Raw genomic sequence first — 12,324 nt, forward strand, 5'->3', positions numbered from 1 at the left:
CTCAGCCCGGAGGCCGTAGCCAGTCTTGCCATATTGAACCACTTGGGTCGCTTATTTGAATAGAATGAATATATTTTATTTTACTATTGTAATACTTATTTATGCATATACTTGAAAACAAAATGTCTAAATCATTCACATGTCAATTGAGGAATGAAGAATGTTGACATTCGTCAAATGGGCATGTGAAATATTGAGATGTCAAGTATTGATGTGTTTTATTTTATTTATTTTAACTATAAGGTCTACATTTCCAAATGTATCCGTAGAAAATTGAGACAAGTCATCATGCGGGTAAGAGAAATCAGTGTGCGTTTTGATATAAAGTTGCTACGTTTACAATTGTAACCCCATATACGGGAGGCAGCCCGGCTGCAAAATTAAGCAATCGCTTTTCACCTGGTTCTAACCGGGGCCAGATAATCGAATCCCCTCATTCTATTGAAGTACTTCTGAAATTTTGAATGGCGTCCTTGTCATTTCTAGCTAGCGACTACTAGTAGCTAATTTACGCACTGCGAGGGGATTTACAAGCGACAAATGTTACTTTCTTCCAAGTAAGTAGCTTAACTTTATCGTGTTTGTTAGCAATATAGCGCATAACTGGGTAACAAAAGGGGGGGTATTGCTGACTTGTTTATTAGTTAAGAGTTACGCTAGCTAACGTTACTGTAGCTAGATAACTTAATCAACTGTTTGATTAAGAACGTATCTTACTAGGCTAGCTGACGTTGATAACGTTAGCTAGCTAACTACAGTTTTCAGCTAGCCAACTGGTTCTTATCGAGGGTTCGTGCTAGACATATTTTCTAAATGTGTAACTTACAGTACGTTACCTGGAAAATGCTGTTAGCTAGCTGTGACCCCATTACTTTGTTTAACGTTGTCGAAGTGAAAGTTGGTCAATTAGCTAGCAAGTTATAGGTCGTTCTCTAACTTTAATGGCCTACGTTTGGGATAGAGAGGTGTACATTTGGTTAGATAAATAACGTTAGATAGGTAACTAACTTTAGAAGCTAACTAGCTAACGTTACAAGTGAAACATAACTAACAATGCCAGCTACTGTACAATGTCAGTCCACCGCATAACTGCATAGTAAGTAGGCCTAAGCTACTTTTCTACAGTTATGCTAGTCAATTTATGGCAGAGACTTTGTCTTTGCAACCATAGACATGAAGTGACGTAGCCAATCCCGACAAGGCTAAATTGATTAGTTCATAAGAAAAACTGTCTAATTTCATAGTACAGATAAAGTATTGATAACTATGAGTTGGCAGTGTGCTCCAAACTCAGAGAGAAATAATAAATGTGTCTCTTTTGCCAACAGTGCCTCATAGTCCTCAGGGTGTGTGAGTGGAAGGGGGTGCGGCTGCCACAGTTCCAGAAGTGGGAGGGAGAAAGGCCTTTGAACCCCAGAGAGGCACAATCTGCCACAAAGACCGGTATTATCGTGATGTCAGAGGAAGACGGTAAACCCGGCCAGGCTCTGGAGGCCAAGGCAGAGCCAGTGGCACCCAGTGGCCAGGGACCTGCGTCCGTGTCCACAACTGTGTCGGGGCCCCCTACCCCCACCGAGGATGAGGATGAGAGTGAAGACGAGTCTGAGATCCTGGAGGAGAGCCCTTGCGGCCGCTGGCAGAAACGCAGAGAGGAGGTGAGACGGAGACACATTGGACTGTCCATGAACTTATTGCAACAGTGTGAACCATGTTTCTGCCTCTGTTTTCTCCCCCCAGGTGAACCAGCGGAACGTCCCAGGGATAGACGCTGCCTACCTGGCCATGGACACAGAGGAGGGGGTGGAGGTGGTCTGGAATGAGGTCATGTTCTCTGAGAGGAAAAACTTCAAGCTGCAGGAGGTAAAGTATGTCTGGCTGCTACACCAACATCGCCCCCTTGTCGATCTGTCCTTGTCTAGTGGAGTTATCGTTGTACTAGAGCACATATCTTAATTTGTCTTGAATACTGACAAAACAGTTGATCCCATCTCTATGGAGACTGTTTAGTTAAATGTTGTCCCTATTCCTCTGTGAACAGGAGAAGGTGAAGTCTGTGTTTGACAACTTGATTCAGCTGGAGCATCTCAACATTGTCAAGTTTCACAAGTACTGGGCTGACATCAATGACATCAACCGTGCCAGGGTGAGTTCTGACTCGTCTATGAGAGGGAAGACTCTCCTTGTTTGGATCACGTGGTCTGGTTGCTAGAGTCAGGACTAAATGTGAGGCGTCAGTGAAATGATGGAACAATGTAACATCATTTCAATGATTCTTCTTCCTAACTGATAAGTTGCGGTCTTCAACTCAGGTGATTTTCATCACAGAGTACATGTCCTCAGGAAGTCTGAAACAGTTTCTGAAGAAGACTAAGAAGAACCACAAGGCCATGAATGAAAAGGTGCAAATATCATAATACAATTTGCCCTGCCCACCAAGTCACCGATAACACAGTAGCACATCAAAGGATGTTTAGCTTTGCAGATAAGACATTCATTAGTCTACATGTAACAGAATGTATCATTTGTTTGTTTAGGCCTGGAAGAGATGGTGCACCCAGATCCTCTCAGCACTCAGGTCAGTTTCTCTCTCATACAGACCAACTCTGTGATAGCTGCAACACTAATAACAGGGCCCCATATTTAATCAAAACAGGTCATCAGGGTCATGTGCAGTAGGCACGAAACAGGAGAAAATGTTTTGTAATTGTGTGAAACATGGATGTACTACCTGAACTAATAATAAGAACAAGCATTTTGTTGAGGTGCCTTACGGAACACAAACCTGGTTTACTATGACAGACAAAAACAACTGTGGGGTTAACTAACTCCTATGGTCTCTGATGAGCCTCTGTTAGTTACCTCCACTCCTGTGAGCCGGCCATCATCCACGGGAACCTGACCTGTGACACAATCTTCATCCAGCACAACGGACTCATCAAGATAGGATCAGGTAGTGCTCCAGTCCTAAACACCTGGGTGGACAGCACCACACCAGCCCTGTATGGGTTTAGCTCCAGGTTATAAGATTATAAGGCTGCGTTTTACAGGCAGCCCAATTCTGATCTTTTTTTTCACTCATTGGTCTTTTGACCAATCAGATCAGCTCTGGAAAAAAATCTGATGTGGAAAGATCAGATGTGATTGGTCAAAAGATCAGAATTGGGCTGCCTGTCGAAACACAGCCAAATAGACTGACTGTCTAATCCAGTGTCTGTTGTCCCCCAGTGGCTCCAGACACCATCAACAACCATGTGAAGACCTGCAGAGAGGAACAGAAAAACCTGCACTTCTTCGCTCCTGAATATGGAGGTAAAGGCTCAGAATGACATGGATAGGTCAAATATAGGATCTTATCAGGAAATGTCTTTCACTAAAACCATTGCTTCATGTTTCTTCTCTCCATCTTCTCCCTGACCCCTGTAGCTGTTGCAGATGTCACCACTGCAGTGGATATCTATTCCTTTGGGATGTGTGCCCTGGAGGTGAGCTGGCACTCAAGTCGAAATGCATTTAAAATTGACGTCATCTCCGTGTGTCAGAACTTGTGACGTCATCTCCGTGTGTCAGAACTTGTGACGTCATCTCCGTATCGGGTTTATCTGATCTCTGCTGCACTGAGGCTTGTGTTGGTTGGGTGGATGGTGGTGATATCATTGTGTGTCTGTTGTATAGATGGCAGTATTGGAGATCCAGGGGAATGGAGAATCTTCCTACGTCTCTCAGGAGGCCATCAACAATGCCATACAGTCACTGGAAGACCCCCTGCAGAGGGTAAGAGTGTGTGTAATATTATTTGTGTGTACTATTATGGGGGGGTGTAATATTATTTGTGTGTGTTCCCTGCAGGAGTTTATTCAGAAGTGTCTGGAGGCTGACCCGTTTAAGAGGCCTACAGCCAGAGAGCTGCTGTTCCACCAGGCTCTGTTTGAGGTGCCCCTGTTGAAGCTGCTAGCTGCACACTGCATCGTCAGCCACCAACGTGAGTCTCTCTCGCACACACACTTCGCCACCAGATTGAGTCTTCACGCGCAAACAAACAGACGCGCTCACTCATTCTCTCACACAAACATACGCTGCATTGTCAGCCACCAGCTTGAGTATCTTCTCCATTCCTCTCTCAGATATGATCCCTGAGAATGCCTTAGAGGAGATCACGAAGAACATGGACCCCAACCTCATCATCGCTGAGATAAAGGAGGGCGTGCAGCTCAAGTAAGTTAAACTGTTGGTGCCTCTATCTTCAGCTGAGTACGCTTTAGAACTCAGGGTATTTTCTTCAGAGTCCTGTGCTGATCCTGTTTTTCTCATCAGGCTGTCTCAGTTTCCTGCCCTGGAGCTGGATAAGTTCCTGGAGGATGTGAGGTAAGGAACTCAACATCAGCTACTGAACAGGACCAGGAAGCTGTCCAGCCTATGACATATTTCCACCACTAGAGGGTGTAGCTGAACCAGATGGCTCATATACTTCTTTCTAGTTACTACTTTATTAGAGAAGCATCTTGTAATACACTATACAATATCTGGGGTGGCAGTATCTAGCGTTGACTATTATTGTGATTGCCAACATCTGAAATATAAGGTGTTTCTCCAGCCCTTCCCCTGTTCATACTTTTTGTTGACGTAAAATGCTAAAATCTGTGTGGAAAAATGTATGAGAATACCTGAAAACTCTCAAGATTTGAGTTTTGAAGTTTTTTTGACCATCGGTTTTGACCATCGTGACGTAAGGTTTTGACCATCGTGGGTCTACACTTTAGCCTTAATAACATGTGTATAATTTACCTGTGCCATCATGAAATGAATGTAACCCCTCTTCCCTCTCTCCCTAACAGGAATGGTATCTACCCTCTGACAGCGTTCGGTCTGCCCTCTCGCCAGCAGCCCCAGCAGTCCCCTGTCAAATCCCCCATTGTCACCCCCTCTGTAAAATCCCCTACCCCAGAACCTTCGGAACTAGAGACACGGAAGGTGAGGGAGAGAATGGGAAGAGTGTGTATATCCCATCAATTACTTCACAATAGCAATATTTTATTTGTGGAACACCTTTCTGAACACCTACATTTCTGACCTTCTGCAGGTTGTTCAGATGCAGTGTAATATTGAGCCAGTAGAGGAGGGTGCAAAACATCATGTAAGTAGCTTTAATCTCATCGTTTTCAGTTCAGTGACTTAAAGATGGATGACGTCGACAAGCATGTTCTAGAGGCCAGTCTCTGAATGTGTAACCATCTCCTCCTCCTCCCTCCACAGCTGACACTACTGTTGAAGCTGGAGGACAAACTGAACAGACACTTAAGCTGTGACTTGTTACCCAGTAAGCACAACAGAAACAAAAAGACATGTCATTGAGCTGGGCAGGCAGTGGCTGGAGATCAAAGTGTATGTTCAGTTAAAGGGATACAGAATGCATACTGGGATCTATGCTATTTGCTGACCCAGTGTGTTTCTATAAGACAGCGCTTGGACCCTTAGGACTTCTATAAAAATAACACGACAATCCACAGCCACTATACTGCTCCCAAGGGGGCCAATAGGATCAAGTCTTACTGGACTGTCCTCTTCTAATGATGAATAGAACACAGGTGCACAGGCCAGACAGACCACAAGTCTCAATCAACCTATGCAGCCAGTCTCAAACTGTTATAGACAGGTGTTTGGGTAAGATAACATAGCCACACAGCATTCCTTTAAACAATGTCAGATTTGACAAGGGAAGGGATTTGAGTTGTAACCCTACCAGCTCTTGTCTGACCTAGCTTGTTGTGTATGTTGTCTGGGAATGGCAGGACTTTGGCCACGAAGCCTGACTGGGTGTGTTTTGTCTTTAACTCCAGACACTGGCCCTGCGCTAGTGTACGGTAACCCCAGCCTCATCCACGTCGTTGGGGCTGCTCCCATTGCACTCATCGCTGGCATGATCAGACTGTGTGTGTGTGTGCGCCTTGTATGTGAGATACCAGTGGATCTAGAGTGCAGATAAGGTGGAATTGGGTGGAGGGGGACAATACACGAAAGGCCATATTATGGGGTCCTTAGACAGTTCAAACACAGTATTATATTGTACCCCAAAGGGAATACAGGTCTAAGTTGGGCATCTACGTGGAACACTAATCTTCCCATAGCCAGGAGGGTGTGTTCGTATGACCCCGCCCCTCCCACACACGCATGACAGGCGTGTCTAGTGTTGCATGCCCGCGTGTTGAGAATGTCAGGCGTGTGTGGATGTTACTGGCAGCTGCTCCGTCTCTGGGGAGGGCTGGGGCACTGACACGCCCTGCAGGGCATACAAATGCAGGCGCTCAGAGATTTTCCTGCACGTACACAAACGCATACTCTCACCCATGCATAATCCTTAACTACCTGTCTTCCCACATCATACCTCCCATCAATACTTAAGCTGCTCCTATCATGGAGATGGGGAGGTTAAATCAGACAGAAGTCCATTGTAAGTCTGTTGTGTTTCTACCACATTTAAGATTGCATAGGAACAAACCTGTATGTATGTATGCTAACACTGACCCTACTGTTTCTGTTCCAGATGAGAATGTAAAGGAACTGGCTGTTGAACTGGTCCAACTGGGCTTTATCAGCGAGGTAAGTGTGTGTTTGAGAGAGACAAAGTTTGTGTAGGTGTTCTGTGGTAGAGCGGTGTAAGTGTTGTAGATGGCAGAGGAGAGGCAGTGAGTGGATTAGTGTCCATGATGAGCGTCCCACTCTAGCTCTGCTTGACCCCTATAAACACACAATCACAGGCAGTGTGTGCAAATGTCAGATTGCAGCTTCTGCTCTCTACTCTACTACAGATAGGGCTGTCTGTTTTTTTTAGATTCTCCCACTATGTACCTATAGCTTTGGAGAACGGCATACATAATATCTCCCAACCCCCCCAGCTCTTGACTCTTCTGTGTGAGCTCCCTCTATACGTAATGTGATTGATTGTCCTTACAGGTGGACCAAAGCAGGATGGCCACTGTACTAGAAGAGGCCTTCACCAAGTTCTTCAGCAGGAACGATTCCCTCAACCCTGTCACTGTGTCCTCATAACAGGATCACCACGGACCCCAACTCCAGTACCTCTATATACGCCTCTACAGGCACCTCCATAGGTGGTTTGAAATTAGATACAAATCTAATTTATGGCCGTGTGACTTGTCTGAACAGTCAAATCTGATTTTTATATTTTTTTCCCCTTCTTTTCTTCCCTTAAGTGGTTTTTACTGTTTATGTTATGTTGTTGCTTGATAGCTTCTCTGTTGAGTTTGACAAGAACATGTGGTAGCTAACTAGCTTTTGTTAATTGTTTACAAACGATTGAGTGTGCTAGAGAGCTAAACCGCTAGTTGATTGCTGTGGCTAGCCAAAAAAGCACTCATTTTGAAAGTTAAGTCATCTCATCCTTTTGAGGCTTTAAAAGTGTTTCTTAACTCTGATTTTGAACATTTAAAGCAACTGGGAAATGTCTATGCCAGGCATTGTCACCTTAGCTAACTACATAAGTGATAGGGAGCACCACCACCAATCAGCTTACACCACACCCCCGTCGTTAATGACAACTAGTGTACCCATGTCAGCAAATGACTGCTGTCTGAACACCCACGCATCTGATTTGGTCACTTAACTTTTTGTTTGGACAGTCAAAACCAGTTAAAAACCAAAACTGATTTTAGCATTAAAGATGCACTATGCAGCAATTGCCCCACCATTTCCTGGTTGCTAAAATTCAAATAGTTTGCCTAGTTTCAGTTTGTGACCAAACGAGCAAGTATAGTGTAGGGAATAATTGTCCCATCTAAACCGCTTGGAATGATCTTTTACATAACCAACAAGATTGTGTTTGAAGCTGGTATACAAAACTGAAAGTAAGATGCAAAAACGGAAACGGATCTACCCTACCGCTTCTTAGACTTGCTTTCAATCAAATGTATTTATAAAGCCCTTACATCAGCTGATGTCACAAAGTGCTCATCTGCCTTAAACCCCGAACAGCAAGCGATGCAAGTGTAGAAGCAGGGTGGCTAGGAAAAACTCCATAGAAAGGCCAGAACCTAGGAAGAAACCTAGAGGAACCAGGCTATGAGGGGTGGCCAGTCCTCTTCTGGCTGTGCCGGGTGGAGATTATAACAGAACATGGCCAAGTGTTCATAGATGACCAGCAGGGTTAAGTAGTAGTAATAATAATAATCATAATAATAGTGGTTGTCGAGGGTGCAACAGGTCAGCAACTCAGGAGTAAATGTCAGTTGGCTTTTCATAGCCGATTATTCAGAGTATCTCTACCGCTCCTGCTGTCTCTAGAGAGTTTAAAATGCAAGGTCTAGGACAAGGTAGGATGTCCGGTGAACAGGCAATGGTTCCATAGCCGCAGGTAGAACAGTTGAAACTGGAGCAGCAGCATGACCAGGTGGACTTGGGACAGCAAGGAGTCATCAGGCCAGGTAGTCCTGAGGCATGGTCCTGGGGCTCAGGTCCTCCGAGAGAATTAGAGGGAGCATACTTAAATTCACACCGAACTTAGGATAAGACAGGAGAAATACTCCAGATATAACAGACCCTAGCCCCCCGACAAACTATTGCAGCATAAATACTGGAGGCTGAGACAGGAGGGGCCGGAAGATGCTGGCCCCGTCCGACGATACCCCCAGACAGGGCCAAACAGGCAGGATATAACCCCACCCACTTTGCCAAAGCACAGCCCCCACAACCACCAACTTACTATCCTGAGACAAGGCCAAGTATAGCCCACAAAGATCTCTTCCTCGGCACAAACCCAAAGGGGGGGCGCCAACCCGGACAGGAAGATCACGTCAGTGACTCAACCCACTCAAGTGACGCACCCCTCCTAGGGACGGAATGGTAGAGCACCAATAAGCCAGTGACTCAGCCCCTGTAATAGGGTTAGAGGCAGAGAATCCCAGTGGAGAGAGGGGAACCGGCCAGGCAGAGACGGCAAGGGCGATTCGTTGCTCCAGTGCCTTTCCGTTCACCTTCACGCTCCTGGGCCAGAGTCCACTCAATCATAGGACCTACTGAAGAGATGAGTCTTCAATTAAGACTTAAAGGTCGAGACAGTCTGCGTCTTTCACATGGGTAGGCAGACCATTCCATAAAAATTGAGCTCTATAGGAGAAAGCCCTGCCTCCAGCTGTTTGCTTAGAAATTCTAGGGACAGTAAGGAGGCCTGCGTCTTGTGACCGTAGCGTACGTGTAGGTATGTACGGCAGGACCAAATCGGAAAGATGGGTAGGAGCAAGCCCATGTAATGCTTTGTAGGTTAGCAGTAAAACCTTAATCATCCCTTGCCTTAACAGGAAGCCAGTGTAGAGGCTAGCACTGGAGTAATATGATCACATTTTTTGGTCAAGATTCTATCAGTCGTGTTTAGCACTAACTGAAGTTTATTTAGTGCTTTATCCGGGTAGCCGGAAAGTAGAGCATTGTAGTCGTCTAATCTAGAAGTGGCAAAAGCATGGATCTATGAGAATGAATGTGAATTTGGCCGGGTCGCGCAAAAAGTAACATTGCAGCTCTAAGGTCTGCAGTGTTAATAAGGCTTAAATCTATGGGACCATATAGCCTTACGGGGCTGCCCGAGTCAGTCCCCCTCTGTTTACTTTTCTCTTTATAGTAGCAACTTGTTTTTGGAAGGAAGCCAACACAGTTATCATATGTCAGTATTACTTGTTTGTGTTTTAGAAATGCATTTAATGTCTTTGCCATTAGCCTTTTTTGTGGCTGTATACAAGCACACTTGCTCTCCGCCTTAAAGTTCTCTGCTTCTGTGTGGTCACTCGACGGCTATGCATGAATGTCTGCGGTGAACTTCGCTCTCTTTCTGAATGCTATAAGTGAGCCTTGTATACATTTGAGTGGGGTAGGGGAAGTTTAGAGTATTAATGTTACAAATGTGTCATCTTCACTTTTTAACAAACTGAAATGTTTACTGTGGTCTTAACTGATGGAGCCACACCCCCATGGAGTCTGAGCCAATAGTGTGGGAGGGATGGGGATTTACTGCCTGTCAATCAAAGCAGATTTACAGATGTCCAATGGCTGTAGTTGAGGTGACTGATCGGTGAACACTGTATTCGTGCCTCTGATTGGCTAACAACTTTATATAGTCTGTTAAAAATATTTTAAAAACTTCTTATACTGTACTTAATCTGGATAATTTAATGGTTTCCTTTGAATATATTCTGGCCATTGAGGTTTTTTTTGTGAACAGGTAATGATTTACTTTACTGTACAACCCAAAGAGGAGTTGATGTTGAAGTCCAAATATGAAATGTTGATATGAGTGGACAAACAGTTAATCTAGTGGCCTGGCTGTCTAACTCGTACTGCTTTAACTAAGCTGTTTATGTCTTGGCAACGCTAGTGCTGTTGAGTGTCAACGGTTAGGTAACCAGGTTCAGTAGAGCACAACGTTGTGGAATTTTGACATTGGAAAGTATTCAGACCGCTTAACTTTTTCCACATTTTGTTGCCTTATTCTATTAGACGTGGGGGGGGGGTTCTTGTCAATCTACACACAATACCCCATAATGACGAAGCAAAAAGGTTTAGACATTTTTGCAAATTTATACAAAAAAAAACATTTACATAAGTATTCAGATCCTTTACTCAGTACTTTGAAGCACATTTGGCAGTGATTACAGCCTCAAGTCTTCTTGGGTATGACACTACAAGCTTGGCACACCTTTATTTGTGGAGTTTCTCCCATTCTCTGCAGATCCTCTCGAGCTCTGTCAGGTTGGATTGGGAGTGTTGCTGCACAGCTATTTTCAAGTCTCTCCAGAGATGTTTGATCGGGTTCAAGGCCGGGCTCTGTCTGGGCCACTCAAGGACATTCAGAGACTTGTCCTGAAGCCATTCCTGCGTTGTCTTGGCTGTGTGCTTAGGGTGGTTGTTCTGTTGGAAGGTGAACCGTCGCCCCAGTCGGAGTTCCACAGCATGCTGCCGCCACCACCATGCTTCACCGTAGGGATGGTGCCAGGTTTCTTCCAGACGTGACACTTTGCATTCAGGCCAGAGTTCAATCTTGTTTTCATCAGACAAGAGAATCTTGTTTCTCATGGTCTGAGTCCTTTTTAGGTACCACAAAGGCCTGATTGGTGGAGTGCTGCAGAGATGGAAGAACCTTCCAGAAGGACAACCATCTCCACAGAGGAGCTCTGTCAGTGACCATTGGTTCTTGGTCACCTCCTTGACCAATGCCCTGATTGCTCAGTTTGTCTGGGCAGCCAGCTCTAGGAAGAGTCTTGGTGATTCTAAAATTCTTCCATTTAAGAATGATGCAGGCCCCTGTTTTCTTGGACCTTCAATGCTGCAGAATTTGTTGGTACCCTTCCCAAAATCTGTGCCTCGACACAATCCTGTCTCGGAGCTCTACGGACAATTCCTTCAACCTCATTGCTCTGATATGCACTGTCAACTGTGGGACCTTAGACAAGTGTGTCTTTCCAAATCATGTCCAATGAATTGAATTTATCACAGGTGGACTCCAATCGAGGTGTAGAAACATCTCAAGGATGATCAATGAAAACAGGATGAGTTCAATTTCGAGTCTCATGGCAAAGGTTCTGAATACTTATGTTAAGGTATTTCTGTTTTATTTTTAATGAATTTGCAAAATAATCAAACATGTTTTCCCTTTGTCATTGTGTGTGGATTGCTTAGGTAACTTTTGTATTTAATCCATTTTAAAGGCTGTAACACAACAATGTGGAAAAGTCAAGGGGTCTGAGTACTTTCTGAATGCACTGTGCAGAACCGTCACACCTATGAATCCTGTTAGCTGTATTAATTGCTTTTCTATCTGCAGTGTTCAGTACGTTGCACCCTCCTAAACGCAACCCAAGTTACAGAATAAGGCAGGTGCATCAAGTGTACTCAACAGCTTTCCCCAAAGCTGGATTATTCGCTGGAGGAATGGCAACAAGCTAACCAGTCAAACTACAGCGGATCACATGTCTGGTACGCAGAAATGTTTCTGTCCACTGTGACAATCTGTCTGGAAAAACTGCAACAGCAAAGTCCTCAACTAGATCCAACCTCACAATCATAACATTTGTTTTACAGTTACTGTATTCACAATCTGCATTTTTCTTTATACTGTATCTTTTACTTTATGAGGAGCACTTGGGCAGCGTATTTAGTGATTTGAGAAATAAGTGGGTCGGTGAGTTTAGTGATTGGGTTTGTAGTGTGCGTGCGTATGTGTGCCTTCTGACAAGTGTCTGAGCCTTTGCAATGTATGATTCGTTCATGTTTCTTTATTAAATTGTTTGGTATTCTGTACGATTAAATATGTAGGCATCACCTCTC

The 12,324-nt window shown here is 44.5% G+C and overlaps 1 protein-coding gene across 2 annotated transcripts; it reads left to right on the forward strand.

Annotated features, from left to right (window-relative positions):
* Nucleotides 1-5: 5 nt before the first annotated feature.
* LOC106610747 (nuclear receptor-binding protein) lies at nt 6-12,324 on the forward strand. Of its 2 annotated transcripts, none has more exons than XM_014210275.3 (18): nt 6-294; nt 1,329-1,655; nt 1,738-1,860; nt 2,039-2,143; nt 2,310-2,399; nt 2,535-2,575; nt 2,856-2,950; nt 3,226-3,309; nt 3,424-3,482; nt 3,673-3,771; nt 3,847-3,979; nt 4,122-4,212; nt 4,312-4,362; nt 4,833-4,968; nt 5,078-5,131; nt 5,251-5,314; nt 6,539-6,594; nt 6,949-12,324. In XM_014210275.3, the coding sequence occupies exons 1-18, from the start codon at nt 199-201 to the stop codon at nt 7,042-7,044; spliced, it is 1,800 nt and encodes a 599-aa protein (XP_014065750.2). In that variant the 5' UTR covers nt 6-198; the 3' UTR covers nt 7,045-12,324. The 2 variants fall into 2 exon arrangements, with proteins under 2 accessions (XP_014065750.2, XP_014065751.1); XM_014210276.3 differs by lacking the exon at nt 6-294 and adding an exon at nt 348-557.

This window comes from Salmo salar, chromosome 09 (genome assembly GCF_965601325.2).
Source record: "Salmo salar chromosome 09, fSalSal1, whole genome shotgun sequence".
Classification (NCBI taxonomy): domain Eukaryota; kingdom Metazoa; phylum Chordata; class Actinopteri; order Salmoniformes; family Salmonidae; genus Salmo; species Salmo salar.